At 38.4% G+C, this 26,799-nt stretch overlaps 1 protein-coding gene across 1 annotated transcript; it reads left to right on the forward strand.

The window, feature by feature from the left end:
- The first annotated feature begins 4,600 nt into the window (after positions 1-4,600).
- LOC143860500 (DEK domain-containing chromatin-associated protein 2-like) lies at positions 4,601-26,396 on the forward strand. The gene is made up of 11 exons (XM_077371179.1): positions 4,601-5,306; positions 5,429-5,462; positions 7,053-7,132; positions 7,245-7,304; positions 7,512-7,622; positions 7,710-7,790; positions 7,891-7,977; positions 22,684-23,464; positions 25,259-25,356; positions 25,451-25,481; positions 25,906-26,396. Exons 1-11 carry the CDS (start codon positions 4,875-4,877, stop codon positions 26,055-26,057), a joined length of 1,947 nt encoding a protein of 648 aa, XP_077227294.1. The 5' UTR covers positions 4,601-4,874; the 3' UTR covers positions 26,058-26,396.
- Positions 26,397-26,799: the final 403 nt, after the last annotated feature.

The following is a 26,799-nucleotide window of genomic DNA, read 5'->3' on the forward strand; positions in this document are numbered from 1 at the left end:
GGAAACTTCCAATATGAAAAGGGTGTTGATTTTTTTGAGGCCCCCCAACCTTAGGATAATGCACCCCACTTGTAACGTGATTTGACGTCAAAAAGTGTTAAAGTCTACACAATTCACGTTGAAAGTGGTGTGCATTATCTTTTGTGGGGGGGCGAAAAAATTATAAGCCCTGTCTCTTTTGCAAAATCTTACAAACTCTCTTTCCCTGAATTCTCTGCCTCATATAGGTGGTTCTCTACGTAAACAGAGAACATTATTTATGTCTCACACTGTTAATAGAATGGAAGAAAATGACTTACGTAGAAGAACCCAGCTAGAGCCAGGACTAGAACCCGGTACATTCCTTTCCCTTCATCATAAAATTTTTCTATAGGATTCATTTAGCCGATTGCTACTAGTTTGGGACAAAGGCTTTGTTCAGTTGAGCTGAGTAGAGTGTTGTAGCTCACATTGAATACTATACTACTTTCATTTATTTGATGCCTTTTAATTCATGAAATATTCTATTCGATTTCTTTCTTCCAGAGAGAAAGGAGGATTTACAAGGAGATATAGACTCTGTTACAATGCAAAAATTTCCTCAAAGAAACAAAGGAAGAGCCAGCCCATACCAGGCATGTAAAGATCACAGAAGAGGTTCCACTACAAAATAATTTCAATATTCTAGAAACTCGTGAATTGCCGGAAAACAAAGAAACTCGACTCATGAAATTCTTTATGAAGGCCCCCTCTTGCTTCCTCAACTCTTGAGAGTCTTGAGGTCGACCCTATCCACAGTGAAGAGGAATGGCGGCTCAAAAACAACTCCCAAGGGACAATCCCCGGGTGCTGAAGAAAATGGCCAAACAAAAAGAGACCCAACCCATGAAAATGAAAACGTTGTAGAAGATGAGTAGAAAAAACCATTAGAACTTCAGGAAGAGTCAAAGAGCTAGAAAGTGGAGCCGGAGGATGACAGACGACAAACGACCTTGAACGTCAGGGGTTAATGTGATACTTGATATCCTTTTGTGTTTTCACTTTTCCTTAGGTACTGCTTCCGAGGGCAATTCTTGACTTTGCTCTCTTAGTTTGTATCCATTTCCTTGTGATAGGGTTACTGTTTTGTATGCTGGTTGTAATATCCTTCACATTCTAATAAGCCGGTAGGGGTCCCCGCAAAACCCCAGCTTACCTGTCAAAAAAAAATCATTATGGGAATGAATTCGAGCTTCTATTTGTGTATCGAGAGATCAGAGAAGTTATTCATTTACCCCCTGCAGGCTATAGTCCTGAAACACTAGAAATCAAATACCCCTTAGTTTACCCCGTACATTGGAATATTGGAAGTGTGACTGAAAGTAGAGCATTGGCTTTTATAAAACATGAAGGGTGGATGTCACAGGGGACAACTTGAGATCTACTGAGAAGTCGTTTAATGGTGAAGTGGGTCTTGAAGGGGCTCAATTGGTGGTCTTGGGCGAAGTAGGAATAACTAGGCTCGGCTGATGATTGTGAGAGGAGAGCCAGGAGAAATCGAGCTCTATCGGAGATCATGTGAGGTTTTTTATAGTGAAACTTTCGGGTGAAATATTTTTTATTATTCTATGTAGATAAGAATGAAAAATACAATAAATGTTTATAATGACGGATCACATGATCGTGGGATTGCCGAATATAAAATCCTACCATCAAAGGGATTTGTTTCTACTCAAAGACGTACAATAAGTTGTCTATATACGTTTACAATGGGCTGTACACTGACCAGTAAACCTTTCCCATTAAAATATTTTCTATCACCCCCCTCAAGTTGTAGCGTGAACATCATGAAGACGCAACTTGCTAAAAAGAAGGTGAATTTGCATTCTCGGGTGGCTCAGTATATAGGTTAGCTACTTGTTGTCTACTTGTTGTTGTTAGTGATTTTGGATTTTCAAAATCTTATATTTTGTCATGGTTTAGTGTTTTTGGAAAATGTTTTCTAAATAGCGTTTGGGAAAAAAAAGAAAATGTTTTCTTGGAAAGATTTACTTTTTACAAAAGGATGTAGAAGTGTAGTTGAAAATATAGTCCCCGTGGCCCGTACCGAATGAGAGAAATGAAAGAGAAAGGCTTATAAAGCATTGCACTTCTCTACTACTTGTTTGTTTGTACATTGGGTTGAACCCGTGGTTGGACTTGCAGGACGGTGCAACGCACACGCGCGGCGTGGGCAATGGGCTATAGGGCGCATAGTAGCGCTTTTTTAGGCGCACTTTTCACTTTTTTGATTTTTCCATATTTGATCTGGACCATTGGATCAAGATGAAGGTGGACCGGTCGGATGGGTGGGCCGAATGGTTCGTAGGGCCATTAAGCCTAGTGCTGAATGGTTCGGTTGGGTTGGGCTTCGACTCGGGCCTAACGGTCGACCCAGCGGGCCTAGTACCTCAACGGTCAATGAGTGTGATCAAATGGGTTGTGTCCCTTCCCCCAACGGCTAAGAGCCAAGGGGTGCGATCCGCACCATAGATAGTTGATCTAACGATGACGGGATTGGAGATAAGTTTTACTTAAACCAACAGTCACATCTATGATCGATCATGACCGTTTAATATCAAATGGGTGCGATCTAATGGTCGGATTTCAAACATTCTGAAAAGGTGCCCTGTAAAGGTGTTTTTTCACACAAAAAAGACACCAGGTGGTCTATGAAATGTGCAAAATTCGGTCAGTTTAATATAGAAAAACGAATTGGCAATTCAGTTATGCAATTCTGACAAACTTTAAACACTCTTCTACCTTCTTTCAAAATCTCTAAGGATTTCTTCATACTGTTTTTCTTGTTTACTGTTCTTCTGTAGAAACAGTATCTGGAAATTTCTCTAAGGCTTGAAATTTCTGAAGGGCATTTCGGATTTTATTCCGCTGGTGCGAGGCGTCATCAAACATTAGTAGGGCTTCTGTACTAGGTTTCATTGTATCTTGGAGGCAATTCGCATATCCCCTTTGCACACTACTGGTGGGGGCGAATCTTGTCTTAAGGAAAGTGATATCACGCCTTGAAGCAACAAGTTTATGTTTTCTAACACCAACAATACCCTCAATTCTCAAACAAAGTAATCGGAAGATAATAAGTGTGAATCGGGACCAGTTGATTATTTTTCAGTACAAGGTGACAGTCAAACTCGATATGTTTCCTTTGCTCATGATGAGTCATGGCTGGTCTCATTTGCTCATGACTAGTTGATTTTGCAACGATGTGGACAGCAGGTCTATTGTCTAAAACAATGGTGTAATGCTAGTGTGGAACACCTAAATCCCATATGAGGTTTCGATTTGCTATAAATATTTAATGGTATTTTGTCATTGTAATTGAGCGGGAAACCACGTGTTATTTACTGGCCCCTCTCAAAAGTAGGAAATTGCTCAGCATCATGCAATAGTTAGTAGTTGAAGGATGACTCATGGAACAACTAGCTTGATTAGAATCGCAAAAGTCATTTCGTTTGATGATACTATACATTAGAAGGTAGGAGAAGATCCAGATGACCTTGATACTATTTCAAATACTGATATAGGCAATGAAATATCGAGGTGGGGTTTGCGAGGTTTCATGCATTAATTGGCTAAGAAAATGAATTAAGGGCGTGTTCGGCAAGGTTTCTCATTCTCGCCTATTTAAACAGGAGAGAAATGGACCCATGAGAATCAAGTAAGTGACGATTAGTTGCTTCGTAAATCCTGCTTTTTAGGCTAAAAGTAGGTTAAAGTTTAGAAACAGGCCTTACAAGGTAAAGTTACCGAACAAGAGTTTTGAGATTTTCAGCGTTTCCCATTCCACGGATGTAGAAAAGGGGAGAATCCAGTAAATAGATGGTTGTCGAACACGCCCAAAGTAAACAATGTCTAGACGAGTGATGGTAAGATAAATTAATTAACCCGCAGTGCATTGATAGATGGTTGCATCACGAATATAACATGCTGTAGTTGGATAGTTGGATCAACCATGAAATCAAAGGCACAAAATAACCATTATTTTCCATATGTGACCCACATGCTCAGCTCACTACATGTGCAACTACGGGTACAACTCGGGTCGAGTTGGATCAGGTTGAGGCCAACCCGAGATAGTATTCCCTCAACTCTAACCCAACTCGAGATAGCATTCCCTCAACCTTAACCCAACCCAAGCTGAGTGTCGGGTTGAGGATGGTCAACCCTAACCCAACCCAACCTTAACCTAACCCAATCTGCCTCTAAATCCCTCAACCCTAACCCTACCCATCTAAACCGAAATCGGGTTGGGTTGGTTTGGGTTCACCTTGGGCCAAACAGAATAATACAATAACCCAAATAAGATCAAGATAAAATTAGAGGACGGTGGTTGGGTTCAGGTCGAGCCGGGTTACCAACGTCTCAACCCTAACCCAACCCGAAATTAAATCGGGTTACCTCTTCCAAACCCTAAACCAACCCAACCGAACCCGAGCCAAAATCAGGTTGAACCCGTCGAGTTCGGGTTGAACCCAACCCAAGTTGCACCCGGCACCCCTACGGGTGCAACGTGGGTTGTCTATACACAACTAGACAAACAACGACTGCTTTTAATTTTTACAGGCTTCTAGCGCGCTACAAAATTTTCACATCCAAATTTCAAACCCACCCATTTTAGCCCGCCCTTAATAAAAATTCCACTTGAAATCCGCTCTTCTCAAATCTCACTCTGTTCCTAAAACCCTCATTTTTCCCTCCCTCCGCCTTCCCGGAGTTTCGAGTTCGAAACTAGGGTTTATTTGTTCCACTGCTACTAATCGGATCGGTCACAGAGCCAGCTAGGGTTTCTTCTTTTCTTCCAAAACTAGGGTGTATTTTTGGCTTCTATTTTCTTTCTATTGTTTTTATTTGCTTATTCGATGGAGTCTGAAACCCTAGAAGAAAAAGAAGCTTCCTTCAAAGAGGAAGAGGCAGGAAAGATAATAGAGAAAGAAAAAGAAGATTCTACTGAGGAAAAGGAAGAGATCAAGGAGGAAAAAAATGCAGAAAATGGAACTGAGAAAGAGGAGGAAATCAAAGAGAAAGAGGAGGAAAAACAGGAGAAAGAGGAGGGAGGAAAGATTGTTGAAAGGAGTAGAAAGCGAGGGCGTAAGAAAGGTCGTGAGTCGATGAAGAAAGAAGGGGAAGAATTAGAGGAAAAGAGGGTGAGAAAGAGGAGTTCAAGCTCGAAAGAACCGCGTACGCCGGTGGAGAGAATAGAGAGACCTGCGCGTGAGCGAAAGTCAGTAGAGAGGTACTCTGCGCCGTCTTCTGAAAAGGTTTCTGCTAGTAAGGGATTGTCTATCCAGAAGGTAATTTGGTTTTTCATATTTTTGTTCTTCTTTATTTGATTTTTTTTTTTTTTTTTTTTTTTTAGGGTTATGTTTAGATGGAGTTTTGACTTGTTTTGGGACTGGGTTTTATGGAATTTCAGGGTCTCGGAACTCAGCTGAAAGACATCCCAAATGGTACTTTTTTACTGCTTTCTCTGATATCTCTCTCTCTCTCTCTCTCTCTCTCTCTCTCTCTTTAATTGTACTGTTTTCTTGATCATGCATTAATTTAATTGCGTGTTTCTTCTTGATTGTTGTTTGTTTTGGTGGAAAAATTACTTATTTTTATTTTTTCGGAAAGTTGCCTTAGTTTCCACATGTTTATGGGATTCAGTGGGAGCTAAATTAGAAATTTTTTTAGGTTTTGGAAAAACCTAGTTATAAAGCTCTTAGCACACGTTTTTCTCTATGTGGGGAGACTCTTTGTGTGGCAGCTGCAAAGAGGAGGCAGGAGAGAGAAAAAAGAGGGATCGAGAAAGAGAGAGGGAGAGGGGGAGAGAGAGAAGAGTGCTTCTTCTTGGGCTATTTCTCTTGGATTTTTTTCTTGGGTTTCTTTTGTGTACGGTCTTGGTTGAGAAGCTGGCGAAATGGTTGCGGTTTGCTAGTCTACAGATTAATCACGTTGTAGTCCTTTTATTTTGTCCTCCATAGTGAAAGATCATGTTCCTGTGACTTAGGCATCTTGGCCAAACCACTAAAAATCCTAGTGTCAACATTGTGGCTTGTTTCTGTTTACTCGTGCATGGTGAGATCAGATTTGCCTCGCGGATTTTCTCAACAATTTGTTTTATTTTTTATTATAATCATTTATGCCACTTTAAAAAGATTATTATAATTGTTATTATTGTTGTTGTTGTTTTATTATTATTATTATTGTTGTTGTTGTTTTATTATTATTATTATTGTGGTTTGATGTTTCAATGGAGTGTTTATCATCTCCGAGTGCTTAACCCCAAAGACACAAACACCGAACCCCATACTAGAACCGCCAGTTGTGACTAAACACTAAAACTCAACCAGTTTCTCACTCAAATTTGATTGGTTTGACATCACAAAACATTGGTGTGCTAAAGTTGGTTCAACTCGCATATATTGGAACAGCATCATCGTTGTGCAAAGGAAGACTTGTGGAATCTGTTTTCATAGTAGGCCCCTTACCCCCTCCACCGGGTTGTTTGCTTCCTTCTAGTTTCTGCAAGAAATGATATTAATTGATGTAAAATCTGTTAACAGTTTGGGTCTTTTGTTCTTTCCGATTGCTTTATGCACAGATGTGCCGTTTCTTCTCTTCTGATCTTCTAGTTTCTAAAGTCCAAATCAGTAAGCCTTAATTCTATCCAGGTGCAAGATTGCATATGTTTTTTTGAGTCTTCAGTTAAATTTGCATTTCTTGAAACAACTAATGAAAGAAGATCTTAGGTTTATAGTTAAATTTTTTTTTTTTTAGTCTTAAATTAAGTTTGCATTTCTCGAAACAACTAATGAAGGAAGGTCTTAGGTTTATAGTTAAAAATTGTATTGGTTCATTTGTGTAATGAAATAGGATTGCAGTATTTAAGATTGCTTTCTCATGAATAATTTGCATATTTAGAGAGTAAGTAGCAATGATCTTTCTCCAATGTTTTAATTCTGTTTTTTTTGCCACTCTTATTTGCTTTTAATTACTTTTCCTCTTACAGTAGATTGGGGTGTTTCTTACTTTTCTAGCATTGTGAAATGTTTCAGTGGCTTTCAAGTTGTCAAAGAGGAAAGCCGATGATAATCTACAGATGCTTCACACTATTCTTTTTGGAAAAAGATCGAAGGTGAAGTTCCACTTTTCATACTTTTATTTGACTCAATTCCAAGTTTTGTATTTGTTAGTCTGTTTGACTTTGTTGTACATTTTTTTTATGTTATTTATTTTTTCTAGTGCAGCCATTTCATTTGAAGAAAAATATATTCCAGTTTTCTGGCTTTGTGTGGGTTGAGAATCAGGTATTATAAGTTTATTAACCCATATCTTAACAATATCTTCTTTTCTTTTATCATATTAGTATTTATGTTTATATCCTTTGAAATACTGATTTCATTAATGTATATTAGAATCAGCAGTTAATGAGTTCATGACCTTCCAATGTACTTTCATATTGATAATTGGTATCTTCTATCTCATCATTTCTGCCAATACCTTGTCTTTTGCAGGAAAAACAGAGAGAAAAAGTAAAAGAAAAACTTGACAAGTGCGTTAAGGATAAGTTGTTCGATTTTTGTGATGTGCTTGATATCCCATTTAATAAGGCAATAACGAAGAAGGTTGGTCCATGATCCACGATACTCTCTAGAGCCTATTCCATTTATTTCTATGAAGAATTATTTACTCACACTGTTATCTTCTTTCAGGATGAACTCTCATCGAAATTATTAGAATTTTTGGAATCACCACATGCTACCACAGAAGTTTCACTTGCTGAGAGGGAGCAGGTTTTATATTTACTACTCTGTTGAAATGCAATTGTTGAGAGGTTAAATCGTTGAATTGTTATGTTTGTAGCTATTTAATTTGCTTTATTACTCTTTCCAGTTGCGCAAAGGTAAAAAGCGCAGGAGGAGAACCAAAGGAGCTAAAGAAGTAATATCTTCCGGGGAAACTGTTGAAAAATCAGCTAAGGTTACTGTCTCTTTTCGATAACCAACTCTCCTCTCAATAACCAACTCGTGCGTTTTGCTTTATCTTCTATAGTATCGTGATGCATGCTTTTTATCGGGTGCAAGTATGCCTACACGAATAACACGATATGATTAACATGCCTCTCTACTTATGATCTTTCGAGTATCTTGAAATTTTTATGTTTACTTCTTTATTGGCAATAGCATAGAACAATGAATGCATGCAAACTGTTTTGAAGCCCCATGTGGCACATAGATTTGTGCAATGTTACATAAAGATTTTACACGGCTACAAACAATACCCTACTTGTTACTGGCATTCAACATTGTGATGGTTATTGACAAAATGATGAAACTAGATAAGCAATATACAATTGATGAAAGACTAAAAGGGACGAAAACTGGTTCTCGCAGCTCTGATCCCAGTAATGATGTAGAACCTAAGGGGGAGGAGGAACTAGAGGGAGATGCAGAGTTTTCCATAGGATTAGAGTTTGAGATAAAACTAATTCATTCAATATAATAGGATGAACAATGGTTTGAAATTAAAAATCTAGATTTCTGGATGAGAATTGGATTAAACTACTGTTTACTATGAGATCAGAATGCAACCTTACCTATTGATCATGGGGTTGGAGATGGTTATTCAAGCCCTAGATGCATGAAAGACAGAAACATGGATGAACTATAAAGTATTGGAAAAATTAGTGGATAGAAGAAGATTATTTACGGATGGAAAACATGAGCTCGAGACTAGAAAGATGATAAGAGGAACACTATATGAATGATAACGAACAAGAGCTAGAAGCAAAAACTGTAAACTAGAACTAGAAATAATATGTGATCTAAATAGCAATTAGACCCAAGGCATCACACCAAAGGATGATCAAACAAATCACACCAAGATTTGAAGACTTCACTTCCACGATTTGCAAGGTTGTAAGAGAAATCTATTTTTCTATAGTTTTAAAACTCCCCCGCATCATAGTGGACTCCCCCGAGTCGACTCCCTTTTACCTTGGCCATGATCTGCGTTTTGTCGCCGCGTTTCGCGTTTTGCCCCAGAGTCAATAAAAACTCCTTTGACTCTCTTGAATTATGATTGTGTCAATCATAATTGTCAAACTCATACGAATCAACTCGCGAGTCGAGTCGAGTCACTGAGATTTTGAGTCTAGTCGCATGGTTGACTCGCCTTTGTTGATGACCTGTCAGGGTCGTCTAGTGACTCATCCGGCTTCCTTTGCCATTTCAGTCAGCAAGCATCATTTACTAATAGGGCGTGAGAGGGGGCTTCAAAAGGCAATAGGCTAGCGTAGGCCATAAAGTGCGAACCAACATCCGTGATACGAAAACCAAAATCAGAATGAGGAAGAACAAGATATCGCGAGTCATGAGTCATCCAAGTCGACTCACGAGTCGTGTCATTAGTCGCCTGAGTCGTCTGTTAAATTATTAAAAGATAATGAAAAAAATAAGATTGATGATGGTTATGTGGTTGAGTGCTTTGATGTTGAAGATAATTGATGAACGACAGGATAATAAAATTCGGTTTTTTTAAGGGATAAACAAATTTATAGACCTCTTCATGTGGCAACTTGTTTTTTAAAACCCAAGTAAGTTTTAATTTTATTATTATTGATAGATTTTGAATCATTAATGATTAGTTTATTATGATGAGGGCCTTGACTTTGTAGATTATTGAGTTCTCATTTTTTATTTTATTTTTGGGAACTTAGATGGTTTGAATTTTTCTTGTTTTGATGGTTGAAACTTGGAAGTTGGAACTTAATTAGTTTTGTGAATGCAAGTTCCAAGCATATAGTTATTTATATTTTTCCCGTAGTCCTTTATTTATGTGCTATTGGGTTATATTTTTTACATGCTTCATCTTTTGATATGTGATTATAATTTTTTCAACTAAATTTATGTTCTTGTCAAGAACTCTTACGAGTCGCAAGTCGAGTCTAGTCACGAGTCATAAAATTAAGAAATCGAGTCACGGGTTGACAACTATGGCGTCAGTCGCGTACTCAGCCGCGTCAACCGAGTACTCTGCTGCGTCAATCAACTTGATGACACGTTGGAAATGTTGAATGACACTTGCTAAATCTTCAAGATTAATCTAAAGATTGAATATCATCATGTCAAACTCACTAAATATCTTTATGTGCGTCATGAGCATTGTATTACAACACTGTTGTCAGAGGAAAAGAGTGAGTTGGGAATATGCTCCCCCTCACTTATGTATTTATATTAAATAGAAAGAGTACAAGGACCATAATGCCCTTAGGCAAATATATACACCTTCTAACACTTCCCCTCAAGCTGGAATGTATATATCATACATTCCCAACTTGTCACAAATATCGCTCAACTTAGCCTTACTTAAGGATTTGGTAAACATATCAGCCAACCAGCTGATCCACTGATCTAATAAAAACAGTGCATATCTCGCCCATTTGGATTCTCTGACGGAAGAAATGGCAATCCCCCTTAATGTGTTTAGTCCGCTCATGGAAGACTTGATTTGTAACAATATCAATCGCAACCCTATTATCACAATACAACTGAGAAGGAGAGATACTGATCTCCTACAAAAGGGAGCGCAACCAGATTAGTTCTTCACTTGTGTGAGCCATGGCTCTGTATTCTGCTTCTGCCCTGGATTTTGCTATGACATCCTATTTCTTGCTTCGCCATTACATCAGTTACCTCTTACGAAGGTGTAATATCCAGTGGTTGATCTCCTATCTGCTGGAGATCTTGCCCAATTTGCATCAGAGAGCTCTTCTATCTTTGTATGACCATTTTTTTTTGAAAAGGTTATCTTTGTATGACCATGCTTCTTAAATAATAGGCATCTCCCTGGATCGCCTTTCAAGTACCTGAGAATTTGAAGCACTGTGGCCCAGTGAGAGGTACGAGGAGAGCTCATATACTGACTGACTACGCCTACGACTAATGAGATGTCTGGGTGAGTGACTGTGAGATATATGAGCTTGCCAACCAACCTTCTGTATCTGCCTGGGTCATCTAACAAGTCATCCTCTTTGGGACAGAGCTTCACATTAGGGTCAATGGGGACAACAACAGGTTTCCCCCAAGGTAACCTGTCTCATCTAAATAAATCCAGCACATAATTTCTTTGTGAGAGAGAGGCCCCTAGTGGAGTAGGCTACCTCAATCGCAAAAAGTACCTCAAGCGACCCAGATATTTCGTGGAAAACTCTTTCTGCAAGAGGGCCTTCAATTTCAGTTTACCCACTGACTTACTGCTAGTAATGATAATATCATAAACATATACTATCAGAAGAATACAACCAGCCGCAGACTGATGACTGAACACAGAGTGATCGATGGCGCATCGTTTCATGCCAAAACGCATGACATCCTCACTGAATCGCCCAAACCATGCTCGAGGAGATTGTTTCAAGCCATAGAGAGATTTTCGCAAGTGACACACGGAGGAGGACATCTCCCCCTGAGCAACATAGTCAGGAGGTTGCTCTATTTACACCTTCTCAGTGAGATCGCCATGAAGAAAACGTTCTTCACATCTAGCTGATAGAGGGGCCAACCATTGTTAACGGCTAGAGAAAGTAACACACGAACATAAGAGATCTTGGCGACAGGAGAAAAGGTCTCAGTGTAATCAACCCCAGATGCGTACGTATACCACTTCTCAACTGGCACACCTTCAGGCGCTCAACAGTCCCATCCGTTAAATATTTGATGGAAAAAACCCATCGACACCCCACGGGTCAAGCACCCGAAGGAAGGGAGATCAAATCCCAATTCTTATTAGTTTGAAGAGCACCCATCTCAAGGTCCATGATAGCGCACCATCCTGGGTGAGCAAGGGCCTCGGCCACAGACTCTGGTCAAGTAACAGAAGACAAAGAAGACACAAATCTTTGAAAGACATGAGTTAGTTTATCCTAGGAAACAAAGTGAGAAATAGGATGGACAGTAAAACGAGAACGAGTATGTAAAGCAATAGGAAAATCTGTAACAACATCAGAAGAGGCAAGAGAAGGTACCTGAGAGGTAGGAGCTAGTATCTCCGGTTGAGGAGACAATGCCTCGAGAGGAGGTGGATGGGGATCTGCTCGGGGATGCCGCTGATAGGTCTCCATTGGAGGAGGAGCTGAGACTGGTAATGTTGTAGAATCCGACACAGGAGGAGCCACTGATACATCTAACGATGGAGAAGGGGATGCAACCGGGTTAGGTAGGCTCATAAGAGGAAGAGGAACCTGAGGGTCGGGCGGAACGTTACTGCCTGCGGCAGGAGCAGTAAAGAATGAGACAGACTCAAAGAATGTGACGTCGGCGGAAACAAAGAGGCGCCACAGTCGAGGACTATAACAACGATAACCCTTCTGGATGCGAGAGTACCCCAGAAAGACACACCTCTCTGCCTGAGGAGCCAACTTATCTAGGCCTGGGGATAGGTGGTGAACAAAACAAACACAACCAAAGACGCGCGGAGTGAGGGGAAAGGGATCCTCCTAAGGATGTAAACCGAGAAGGTGGAGGTACCATCTAAAGCCAGAGAAGGAAACCGATTGGCCAGGAAACAGGATGTAAGGATGGCATCTCTCCAATAGAGTTGAGGAACTTGTATTTGAAAGAGAAGAGTGCTTGTCATATGAAGTAGGTAGCAAAGTTTCCTCTTGGCAACACTATTTTGCTGAGAGGTGTAGGCGCAAGAGGGCTGATGAACAATGCCGTGAGAGGATACAAAATCATGAAAGGCGCAGAGAAGTACTCCCTAGCATTATTGGTGTGTAAACATTTAAGAGTAGAAACATATTGTGTAGTGATCTCAGCATGAAATGTGCAGAAGGCATGAAGGACCTTAGAGCGGTCCTTAAGTAGATATAACCAAGTCATATGAAAGAAATCATCAACAAAAAAGACAAAATATGGATAACCAAAGAGAGATGTGGTCGTGGAGGGACCCCATATATCAGAATGCACTAACTCAAAAGGAATAGAGACTCGACTAAGAATTCGAGATGGGAAGGACACACAACGGTGCTTCCCAAGCTCACAGGATTCGCACTGGAATGAGGGAACATGACTAGGAGTAAAGGATAACTGTTGAAGCATTTGAGGGAGGGATGACCGAGACGACAGTGCCACTGATAAGGATATACTGATGTATGCAAAACAACAGGATGGGGAATGCAATCAAGGCAATAGAGACCATCCAACATACGATCTGAATCAATCATCTTCTGAGACGAGAGATCCTGAAGTCACAACAAGAAGGGAAGAAAGAGACAGAACAATTAAGATTCTTTGTAATTTGGCTATCCGAAAGTAAATTAAATGGGGATTGAGGAACACACAATATCGATGACTAGGAAAGACTAGGGTGAGGGGAAATAGTACCAATACTAGAAGTAGTAGTGGTGCCATCAGCCAATGTAACAATATTAGAGGCAGACTATAAGGGCTGAAAAGAACTAAGGGAGGCAGGGGTACCCGTAATGTGGTTGGAGGCCCATGAATCAATAATCCAATAGTCGGAGGTAGTAAGAAGCGAAGCTGGCGAACCACTGAGCTATGCAAAGGGCTCAGTAGGTGCTCGACGGTGTGCACACAAGTGCAAAATTTCATCATAGTCGGCCCTGGAGACAAGGAAACAATCATCATTTGTTACCGGTCCAGCGGAGGGGGAGGTAGAGGCATAGCACGAAGTCACAGAATGTGCGATTGTCTGATAAGGAGTGAAGTAAGGGCGACCACAACGACACAACCGCTTGCAGAATCACGGTCATGACCTCTGGCAAAGCTATCACCGCCACGACTAGAATAGTCATCACTAATATGCATGCCAAGAATAGAAGTATCAATAGATGGGGTACTAGAGTCATGAGGCCGCACAGGAGAGAGGGTCCTTGTGAGGGATGGAAAGGACCCGTCAAGACGGACAAAAGTCATGTGGGAAAGCAACCTCCACAGAAGAGGAATAACTAGAGACGGTAGCTGAAGATGGAATAGTTGATCCGAGAGTAGGATTCGAACTAACATGAGGATCCATGATGACAGGAATAGAGAGAGCCGCAAACTACAACAATGGCGGAGGATAAACAATAGATAAGTGACGAATCACACGACGGGCCCGCCCATGATACCGCGGCTCTAATGAAGAAACATAGTAGAACAAGACATATGGTCAGTAGCTATGAGGAGAGTAGAGGCAAGGAAATGAAATCGGAGGCACAACACCTCACTTGGACATTTGGGCAAACACGTGGTGTGCACCGTGGCTCCGTAGAGGAGACATCCTGGAGGTAGACGTAATATGATTACCAATGAGGAGAAGGAAAACAATCAAAGGAGATCAGAGCCGCGGGAATGAATAAAAAAGGGACATAAGATGATTTAGGTCATTGAAGATAATGGGTTTAGAATGCCAAAAAGGAGATGATAGGTAGGTTGAGTAGAGGGTTAGATTGGTTTAGGTCAAGGTTTTTTTTTGGGGTGGGGGGGGGCAACAAGGGAGGTGATGGAGGGTGGGGAGAAAGGGTTTCCGGCAAGGGAGGGTGAGAGAAGCGGTTTCTGGCGAGGGGTGGAGTGGTGGACAAGAGAGAGGCGTTAATGGAGGAAGGGAAGGGTGAAGGGAGAAGAAGCAAGGAGTGCTTCAATGGAGGTCCCTAGGGTACCACAATCCTAGGGCTCTGATACCATGTTGAGGGAGAAGAAGAGGAGAAGAGAATGAGAGGAAAAGAGTGAGTTGGGAAGATGCTCCCCCTCACTTATGTATTTATGTTAAAAGAAAAATAATACAAAGACCATAATGCCCTTACGCAATTACATTCACCTTCTAACAAACACTTTATTGGAAAAATTTGTCATCATACACCTTGATGTTATCCTCATCTACTGTCAAAATTTTGACGAAAATATTTCTCATGTGAAGTACATCTTTGATGTCTTACGGGAAAATAAGTTTTTGGTGAATCTCAAGAAGTGTATATATGATGGATAGTTTGCCTTCTTGAGATATATTGTGTTAGCTTATTGAATTAAAGTCAACGAACTAAATGAAATTTGAGGCCCTAAGTTGTCTTATGCCCAATCTATCAGTGGTGTGGAAAGATTTCACGGGCTTGCATCATTTTATTGGCGATTTATTCACAAATTCAGTTCCGTGATTGCACCGGTCATTAGATGTATAAAATGTGGTATATTCCATTAGATTCCTGAGGCCAATCGTCGTTAAGACTAAAATGGCGAGCTTTGAAAGTAGGGATTCTTTTTATTGCCAACGTTTAATTTGGCATCCAATTGGCATTTAATTTTTATTATCTGAGGAATATGCCAAGTGTAGTTTTCAATACCTCCTTGGCCTTTTTAAGGAATACCACATTTGCACTAACTTTCTGTTGAATACTCTTTCAAAGCTAAGTGATAATATGATAATTCCCTCTAACCTAGTCATCTTATTATCAGATTCTTTTTACTAGGTCGACTCTAGTCAAAAGCTTTGATTTTTATCTTTACATTAAGGGCTACCTTCATAGATGGGATGGGCTCATGGAAGGTAATTGGGCCTATTTGGCTGTACAAAAGTAACCTGCATTCCTCGGATCTCCATGTTGTTTGAAAATTTGGATTTATTTTTACTTATTATGGATATTCACAAACAGCACAACAATTGGTCCATCTACAACTTAAAACCATTTGTTAGAAGATAGGACAACAAAGTAGCACAACTTGAACGAAGGCAACATGGTCCAAATAGTTCAGATGAAGGCACCACAAACCATATGTAGGCAAGCATTCCTCAAGAAGACTCAACAATCCTCTTGAAGGGATAACCGGTCTCATGAAGGCACAATAGTCCACGGGAGCACAACAGTCCACATGAAGAGATGTAGTGCACATGAAAAGAAGATTCTTTCACACACAGGCACATCAATCCATTCTTGGGCACAACAATCCACACAAAGGGAAAATTATCTTCTAACGGAGGCACTGATGGAAGTTCCTTGGGCCTCCATCAGTTTCCTTTTTTGGTTGGGCAGTCTGCTAGGGGAGGATTCAGACCATTGAATTTCTTAGAAGAAGGGGAATGTGGTTGATAGATTATTGTTCGCCTTGTATGGAAGATGGTGAATCTATTGATCATCTGTTTATTCATTGCAAGGTTGCAAGAGAGATTTGGGGCCTCATTTTGGATAGGTTTGATATTTGTTGGATCTTCCCAAACTCTATACCAGAACTAGTGTTGAGCTGGGAATTTGTGCCTTGGAAGAAGAAAGGGAAATTGCTCTGGAAGCTGTGTTTGATAGCTTTGTGGTGGGTTATTTGGAAAGAAAGAAATTCGAGAGTTTTTAATGGAGCGGCTAAGTCAACTTATTGGTTATTTATGAAAATTATTGCTTTGGTGATTTTTTGGGCGAAGAGTCTTCCTCAGTTCCAATTTGTTTCAGCTTTTGATCTGTGAGAAGGTTGGAGAACTGCGTGTTGGGAAGGGGTAAGGAGAGAAAATATAGTTCAAAGATGGGAGGCTCCTCCTGAAGGGTACTTGAAAATAAATTTTGACGGGTTTAGTTTGGGTAATCCGGGTCAGGCAGGTATTGGTGGCCTTGTTAGGACTTAGGAATTCTGCAGGGGTGGTGTCTTGGGCTTTTGCTAGCCCAATTGGTAGAAGCGACTCATCTGAAGCGGAAGTTAAAGCGGCTTTTCAAGGAATAAAACGTTTGAGTGTGATTCTTCTAACGTAATCAGTTGGCTTTCTGGGAAGATTTCACCTCCGTGGCGCTTTCTTAGCTTCTTTGAGGAAATCACTGATCTTGTTTCAGGGTCATCCATAGTGTTTAAATTTGTTAGAAGATCAGCCAATGGTGAAGCTGATTCCCTTGCAAGAGCGGGTGTTTTTAAAGAGAGTTTGGAATGGTTTGATCATATCCCTCTGTGAAATGTATTTTTTCTCTCCTTTTTGAGGTAATTTTTCTTTTCTTTGTATTTTCTCTCTTTCAATATATTGCCATTTCAAAAAAAAAAAATCAGCCCACAATTCGGCACTAGAATCAGCACGAAGAGATAGCAGTCCCACTAAGAGAAGATTCCTTCATGTCCAGGCAAATACAAGGTTTTAAAGTTTGGTTGAACGAAACCAAAATATTTCCGAAATTGAAGTTGAAATCTTGTAAAATCACGAAAACATTTCAGTGCAAACTCATGACCAAAATCTCGGTAAGATTCTTCACCACTGGTTTTTCTTTTTAATTTTTGTCGTTTTTAGAAATATATTAAAGGAAATCTCGTTGCTCCCCTTTTATGCGAGTAGAGTTAATTTATTTCAAGGTTACTGTTGAAATGCAACCATAGTTGTAAATTCCGTTCCGTTCCGGCCGGACTGGACCGGAATTGCCGTTCCGGCTTGGAATTCAGAACGGTTTGGGCATATTTTCCTTTCCTGCCGGAATTCCGGACGAAACGGGCGGAATGCCAGAATTGACTGAAAATGCACAAATTTTTCTTAAAAAATACGTCAATGGCATTATAGCTGTTGGGATTGCTTTTTGACCCTTTTATCCTTATTTTATGACTGTTTATGACCATTTTATGGCCGTTGGAAGGGTATTTTTAATGAATATTATTTTTGGGACACATATTTTGGACTATTTATTAGTTTTTAATCATTTTCTATTGATTTTTGATTTTTTGGGATTTTTCTCATATTTTTTAATATTTTTTTGTGTGACTGAAAAGTTTCGACCGGAATGCACCGGAACGACCGAAATCCTACCAAAATTTTGTTTCGGTGGCCAAAACGGAATGGCCACCGAAACGGAATTTACAACTATGAATGCAACATTTTGACAGAAACTTGGTGTTTTTTTTCTTTGAAAAGTTGCATGTTTCACATATTTAGACTGAAACATTGACGGAATCCCAAAATTTCCGGCAAAAAATCCTGAATTTTTGGGCGAAATCTTGTATTTTTCTGAATCCAAGTTTAATTTCGTTTTCGTAGCCGCTGAAATCAAAATATTTTGGCTGAAACGAAATGTTTAGGCCAAAATTTAAAACTATGGGCAAATCAACCCACACTTGAACACAACACTTCACATGGAAGAAAGTTACTTAGTTACCCTTTTAAAAAGCAATAGGAACTTATTTAATCGAGAAAAGTTAACTAGAAAAGTGAACTAGATGGAATGCAAACAATTCGTAGAAGAATCTTGGGATTGTACTGAATATAGATCTTTTATGAATATTATTTGCAATATTTAAGATGACTTTAAGCCACCCATGAATTTTGAACTAGATTAAAGGATCTGATCTGTTAATAGACAGTGACTCTCAAATTTCATATTTTAATCAAAGAGTACAGAATTTGTCCCTAGATCTGTTTGTCGACTTGGGGTCAAAATTAAACCCTCTATACTTGAAAGAAAACCTTAGGAATAGTCCCAATCAAGTTAGAAATGATATGATGATATAGATTTTTTTTTTGAAAGAGAGAAGGAATTTAAAAAAAGAGATATAAAACATAGTTGCCAGAAATGCCTTGTTTTTTTTTTCTGTGTGTGTGTGTGTGGGGGGGGGGGGGGGGGGGGGGGGGGGAGTTCCTGGAAACACGTTTCAGAAATGCAAATGAGATGTGAAAAAAATTTGGGGAAATGTTTGCGAAACATACAGAAAATACTTGGGAAACATATGAGAAATTTATGTGAAATATATGGGAAAGGCATGTAATATGCATAGGAAACGTATGCGAAATGTGTGGGAAACGTATGCGAAATGTTTTTGTTGAAATCACAACAAAAAATGGTACAATACATATCAAAAAGGAAATAATAATAATATGTATAAAAAATGTTTTTTCATAATGTGTATTTAAATTAGACACATGCATAGATTATTTATGTATGTTCTTTACATGCTTTATTTTTTACAATGTGTATTTAAATCATGTGCATAAATTAGATGCATGCATCTAATTTAAATACAGATTATGAAGGAAAAAAATTAGACAAACCCAACTAGTGTCAGGATTAGACTTAGTCAATTTGAGCTAGGTAGATCCTTTCACCTTCTTCATGAAAATTTTCTAAAGGATTCATTAGCTGACCCCAACTAGTTTGGGACAAAGGCTTAGTTTAGTTGAGTTGAGTATTATGACAAAAATTATAAATATATGCATTTATGTGTAAAAGCTCTTAGAAATTTTAAGTTAACAAATTCCAAGACTATAAACGCATAAAATACAAAAAAAATTATGAAAATACTAATAAAAGAAAAACTTAGAGTAATACGATAAAAATAACTAAAATAAAAACAAAAAACATATTAGATGAATTTCCCTCATGTTTCTCTTGCGTTTTATATGCATTTCCCATAGCATTTCTCTATTATTTGTGAAACTTTTCTTACACATTTCCTAAGACGTTTCTCGTACGATTTTCTATTGCTTCACAATTTCTTGTTTCCATTTTATTTTTTCTCAGTGTTTCTCGCTTTCTTTTCATGTTTCGCTTCCTATATTCATTTTCCAGTCCGGTAACTATGCTATATTTTCTCTTGGCTTCTCTTCTCTTCACGTAGATGGTCCTCATTAATTACATGTTGGAGACCACTCAAGCTGTGAAGTTAGGCTAGAGAGGAAATGGGAGAAGGAAACACGAAGAGAGGAAAATGGCAGAGAAAATTCATGGTTCAACTCCTCTGAAGCATAATATAAGTTTCACTCAATGAAAATTACAAAAGATGTAATGAGGCACATTATGATTATGATGGGCTCCATTCTAATTAACTGCTAGTATTCAACAGAAACATCACAAGTAATGCTAAAAGAACTAATTAAACAATCCTACCATTCAAAAAAAAAAAAAAAACCTAATTAAAGTATCCTACTTAATAGGATCATGTTGCATAATCTTGTTTATCTAGCATCAATGATACTATGTGTTAACTCATCTGCGACTTTTTAACATTAACTTCATTTTTCAAGTGATAAGGAACTTGTGGAGACCAGATTATCAGAATAACAATGATCCTGTTGGCCGTAGGTAACAGAATTTTTTTATTAATTGTGAGGGCATGGGTCAATATTGAAGTCATGATGGGTTACATTGGTAATTGTGAGGGCATGGATCTATATTGAAGTCTTTTTGACACAGTAGATAAACATATTGTGTGTATGTGCCATATTTTAAGCAGACAAGATTATAAATCTGGGATTGTTTTTTGGTAAGTAAGCTGGGGTTGAAATCACGTGGGGAACAAAGTCCCGATCACTCGAGCTACAAACTCTACCCTAAATTTGGGCCTATAAACTTTATATCCCCCACCTTACTCATAAATACCATTTTGGTGGGCGTTTCGTTTTGCCCACTGGAATTGAATGAGGCAGTATTTCATCCGTTTCAGTGTGTTGTTTCGAAACAGGTGCTAAATAGTTATAAAATTAAAATAAATTATTTAGAAATATATAAGAAACCATTATATCAGAAAAAATTAACAAAAAGAAATATTTTTTTACTACTTCAAACATCTACCATAGGCATGAAATTGGCTTTTGATGTGCCTAATTAATTTAATACGAAACATCAATACAACTCACCATTCATCGTACCAAATGCCAACTATAAATATTACAACATAAATCTAGTTTGAACATGTTCAAATCTCTCTGTTCATTTATCATCTCCCACATGCCAATTTGAGCAGGATAATCATGCTTGATACTTATTGAATGGTACTCAATTGAATGGACGTTAGATTTTATTGGAAGATAAAAACAACAACAAAAGAAACTCTACACAGGGCAAATAAAATCTCAAATGTGATACCTCTTTTGAATCCACCACTTTGAAGAAGGAAAAGGCTCCTCCCTTTGGCGTAGAATGCTTTGGAAGGAGATATTGCACAAAAAATTGGAGAAAAAACCTTCGATTGAAGCTTTGGATAGGATATGGATAAGAAATGAGTTTTGAAAAGGTACATAAATGATGGCATTTTGATGGGTTTTAACCCTTCAATTCGTTTGTGAGGGAGGACCTTGGAAGAAACTTTAAAATGACTACTAGATAAGGCTAAACAAGGAAAATATAAAAAAGATTTAGTAAAATGTCGAATCTAAAAATTTTCAGTTTTTTGATCCGTTTCGTTTGGCGCATGGAATTTTGCTCAATTCCATCCTGTCCAAGTCAAACACACCATAACAGGAAGAAAAAGAATGGAATCTTGGTTGGATTCTTATGTTTTACAAAATGGTGCTTGGCGTGTTGTCCTTTCCGGACAAAACAAAACAGAATAAATAATTATGTCCCTCATTCTTCCATGTATTTGTTATAACATAAAAATGGTCAATTTCTGATGACTAGCTAATCATTTCCCCCCTTTTTAGTAAACTGGTTTGATGACCTTCTGTTTTACATATCCTATTCTTAGAATAACATTTACTTTTCTGGTGAGCCAGTTACTTGGGTCTAACCTTCTGGTGAGCCAGTGTTACATCCCTTGCTCGTTCACAGAAGACAATCGGCAAACTCTGAGGCAGACTTGCTAGCTAATGAGGGTGTTTCCTTACTATCTGTAGTTGTGTCGTTTTCGGAGCGTTTACAAAGTTTATTGTAAATGTTTTTTTTTCTTGTGGGCTGACGTCGCCTTTTTTATGGGGACTACTCGTCCCTGTTGTAATATTTTTCTCTGGAATATATCGTTATCTTCTCTAAAAAAAAAAACTTTCTTTTAACTGTTGATGCTGCCATTGCTGTGTGCTGTCAATTTTCCAATAATCAGACGTTGTTTGTAGTCAGAAGAGGGCTCCCTTCTCTCCGGCAGGAGTATGAAATGAACTCAAAATATGCAAGGGTTTTCACAGAAAAAAAGAAATGTACCCATTGTTATGATAGCAAATGAAATATCCCAATGCTCCTCCCAACCCCAACACACACACACACACACACACACACACACACGTCACCACACACACACACACACACAATGACATGTATCTATGGTTTTAAATTTCTACTGAAACTGACACTAAACAACCTAAATGTTTCCATTTTTATCCCCACCGAAAAAATTCCAAAACCGTTACCAAAATCGTAAGTGCATTGGTGGTATACTAAATCAGTACATTTTATATAATTATATTTATATGAATTGCATCGGAAATGTTCTATATGTATTATGTACAACTATTTATATTAATTACATGTGAAATGTGGTATGTATTGAATTATCGTACATGCGCGACGCATGTCACTAGGTGATCGATGTTGTTAAACCATTATGGATGGCTATCTTACTTATGTGACGGTTGCAAAGCGTGTTATTGTGCTTCTTCTGGCATTTCCTAAAGTTTCATCATAAAGTCCCGTCACCTGCATATGTTTTCATACGTTTCTTTGATTTTACAAGATTTTCACCGAAATTTCCAACCTAAACTGAAACATTTCTGTTTCCATGGCAAGCCGAATCCGACATCAAAAACAAAATTTAAAACCTTGCATGTATCCCCTTGTGCACGTGTACTTGCCTTCACGTATATCTTGGGTTTTTTATTCATCCCTTATGAGTTATGGCATGCACCATGTTGCTGACTTTGCAACCATTTTATTTATTGTTTTGTAGTGCCATCAATCTCTCTCCCATTTCTGCTCAACCATTCTATTCACCATTTTGCTTGTTTCTTTTGTCTTGGGTGAATTCATCCTACTTTCAGAAACAAAAAAAGAGCAATGTCATTGTTGAGGTTAAAAAGGAAGGAACGCGCTCTTCCAAAGTCAAGAGAAAAGTTGAATATGATGATGAAGGTGAGCCTGCGAGCACAAAAAGTGATGCTTCTAATGAAGACGATGACAATGTTGCTGTTCAAGAAGAAGAGAGTGACCACGACGAGAGCGAAACTGAGGAAGAGGAAGATGAATCCGAGCAGCATGTGGAAGAGGAAGATGAATCCAAGTTACATGTGGAGAGCAAAAAAGGTTCTGCTAAGAATCAAATGAAGGTATCCAAGGCCAAGCTAAAAGAAAAGGTCACACCTGTCAAAAAGAGTTCCCCTGCAACATCTATAAAAATACCTAAATCTGCTTTGAAGCAAAGTGTTTCTGATGAAGATGATAGCGACACAGTGAAGGAAGAAGAGAGTGACTCTGTTGCAACTGAATCGGAGGAAGAAAAACCCAATTTGACTGTCGAAACCAAAAAAGGTTCTCCTAAGAAACAGATGAAGAAATCTTCTGGCGCTATGACAACGGAAGCCGCTGTGCCTGCCAAAAAGGCTCCACCTGCAAAAGCCATTAAAACCTCTCCTAAATCCGTTTCAAAGAAGGGTACCCCAGTTGACGTTAGCAGTTCTTCTAGACCTCCAACCTCCAAATCCAAGGGCTTGTCAAGTAAAGCTCAAAAGGAGGATATAGAGAGAAGCCGTAATAGTCAGAATGAATCTGCTGAGGAGAAAAAAACTAGCAAGTCTAGGACAGTAGTTGCTGCAAAGGAGAAAGGTTTGTCAGCTTTCAATTTCTTATTTATCTTAGACACAATGCGTGCAGTTCTTCATAGCTTTTGCCTTTGCTAGTGTCATCTAAGCATTTTTATTCTCATAATTTCAGTAGTAAGAGTTCCAAGCTTTTAAATATTCCTTTTTTGCATGAAAATCAATTCTGTTGGTCCTATGGCATGGATCACTAAGCTATTGCAATCTACTGGGATTTAAATGTCATGTCTGAGAATGTATAAATTGCTACTGCTGTTCTTTTTTATTGAACCCATTATCATGATCTTCCCTTCAGAAAATTGATAATTTCTTAGTGCTTCTGCTGTTCTATAAAAAATATGATTATTTTTAGAGCTTAAGGGCTTCTTTGGGTCCCACCAAACCTGGTTCTTATTTGCAATTTTGATTATTTTAACTGAATCTTATTTTTAAATGGGACTTTAATGCCTCTTTTCATACCATTTAACTCTATTAATATCTAAAACTATTATAACTATTATTTACAAGTTATCATGTTTTACTTCAAACCATTTGCATATAAGTATGTGAAATTATTATTTAGAGGTATCGAGATTGAGCCTCTAGCTCGATGGTAAAGGCTCTGCTTTCCAACCTAGAGGTCGGAGGTCCAATCCCAGCTTACCCACCCGAAAAAAAGGAAAAAAGAAAATAGAGGTATCCAGCTAGTCAAAACAAAAATATATTTATTTAGAGGTATCCAAAGAGGCCCTAACATGATTTTTTTATTGGGACTTAAACTGGTGCTTTCAAAGCTATGTTACATTGGAATTGGATTCATCTGAATGAGCAAAGTAATTATGTCAGACTGTCTGATTCATCAAATACCTCAGTATTCTCTCCTATACTTCTGCATCTCTTTTATCTGTTTTTTCTAAATACTACTGCCACAACTTTACAACTACTGCATGTTTTAGTTTTATCCATCCTAATTAATAAGTTTTTATATCAAAATAAATCATTATATTTACTTAATCTATTTAAAATTTTAATTTATTATTTGTTATAATCTAATCAATTTAAAATTTTAATGCATTACTTGTTGTAATCATATTATGTAAAAAATTAAAATTTGAGAATTGATTAAAATATTTTGGCGAAGCCATGAGTCTTTATGTTTGAGGTCTTCCAAATCGGATATTTGACATCTGTGTTCACTCGTACCCATACTGATGCAACATAGTTTCAAAGGTATCTAAGGTTTACGCCGTGATGCAGCAAGCTGAGGCACACCAAAAATACTCTAAAGGCACAACTCCCATGCGTATGGAGGCGCTCCAAGGATACGATTTCTTTTTGTTTGTCTCCGATAGAAGGCACACTCCTTGCAAGCATACGATTTCTGGGTGTTGTTTTGGGGGCCTGCATCCTTTTCCCACTTTTGCTTTTTGTTTGTCTTTTTTCTTCATTTTTTAGCTCAAATTTTTACTAATGTTTGAGGGAAGGGGGTCTTATAATACCTATTTAAAGATGTAAAATCATCTATTTGATGATTTTACAAACTTTTAAGGTTTTAGGGATTTTTTTCCCTACTACAGAAGTTTCATTGATTATAAACAAGAGATGAAGGCTCTTTAAAAAAATAAAATTAATTAAATAAATAAATAAACAAGAAATGGAGGATAAAATTTTGCTTTGCAAAGTCATTCAAAAAAAAAAAAAAAAATTGCTTTGCAAATATAACTTCTTAAAATCTATATTACTGCAGTAAAGACAGCTCATTTACTTTTTAGTACAATAAAATGTGGGCAATAAATAATTTTTTTTTTCATTGTGACATCAGGAAAAGTCAAGGCCGGTGGAAAGACCAAAGCGGAACCCAGCAAGGAAGAGATGCACGCTGCAGTCGCTGATATTCTGAAAGAAGTAGACTTCAATACTGTGAGTAGTCCTAAACACAATATAGTTTTCAAGGGTGTGTTCTATTTCAGTTCTTTTGTTATAATCTCAAACTCTTCTGCTTTTTGAAATGTAGGCAACCTTGTCTGATATTCTCAAGCAACTAGGTATGGTGTGACCACTCTATAGTCCTATATTGATTACTTTCCTTAGCATCTGTGGTTGAAAGGATTTTATATTCTAACCCATTATTGATATTCTATGTTAGTTTGACTGGTATTCCTGATGTCAAGGCATTGCTTTTGTGCTTTTGACTGTCCAGCATCATTATCTACTGTTATTTATCCAGAATTAACATTAGAATAATGATATGGTAGCCGACTAGGGGACCAAGAGTGGAACCAAACAAATAGCCTCTTAACACATTAGCAATCTTTCCCTTGATTTTTGGCTTTTTTTTCTCGATGAAAATGGCAAAACTAGCCCCCCTCCCATGCCATATGGCATGTGGGGATTTGTTAGGTTACACTCTTGGTTCTACTCTCGGTCTCCATAGCAGCACTCTTAACAGTATAGGCTGCACTTGTTTAGGGGCACACTTCAAGATGGATCTGATGCATAAAAAAGCCGACGTGAAGCTTATAATTGAAGAAGTGATCAACAATATGACGGATGAAGAAGATGACGATGAAGCTGAAGAGGATGCTGAGGAGGCTGATGAAGGTGCAGAGGAGGCAGACTGAACTGGCGATCTGTAGCTCGTTCAAATGATTTGGAAAATACGAGCTAACCTGTCGTGGCGAATGCATGGTATGTTACTCAGTCTCTCACTAACTGATCTGTAAAATGGGGTTATTAATTTCTCATAGAAGGTAAATTATTATCTATCAAGGGTATCTCTAACCATTAGAGATGGATGCCACTTGACTGTACACTACACATGTATCTCTTGTTGGCAAGTAGTTTAGTTTCACAGGGTATTCTTTTTGTTTTCTTTCAGATTTTTAGTTTCATTTCTGTTTGGACAGAAGTGCCCTACTCTCTATGAGTCTTTATTGTAGTGGAGTTTTTTCATTTGTTAACTGTTTGCTTATTTTCACAAGGATATTCTGGTTATGGAATGTGGTCCAGCTTGCAGAATGGCTTGTCATGGTGGGGCCCACATCCTCCAAACTTTCAATCAAAATGTGTGGTGTGGCCCCACATCACGAAATGGAGGGCAATGCTGTTGTGATTTTCAATTTTCACCAATTATATATTGGCTGGTGATGGGTCAAATTTTCACCAATAAATTGGGGGCCCTATTTGGATTGTTGGAAAAATGTTTCTTGAGGAAAAATCTTTCCACGGAAAGTTTTCTAATATCAAGAATTTAGAGAAACGGTTCCTACACATGTGTAGAGAGTTCTCTACACACTAGCTTAAAATACAGTGGGGCCCACATTGTTTGGGTGATCCAAGCCATCCATTTTAAAGGCCTTCGCA

This window comes from Tasmannia lanceolata, unplaced genomic scaffold (genome assembly GCF_043159265.1).
Source record: "Tasmannia lanceolata isolate RefF3 unplaced genomic scaffold, GAP_Taslan_0.1 ptg000037l, whole genome shotgun sequence".
Classification (NCBI taxonomy): Eukaryota; Viridiplantae; Streptophyta; class Magnoliopsida; order Canellales; family Winteraceae; genus Tasmannia; species Tasmannia lanceolata.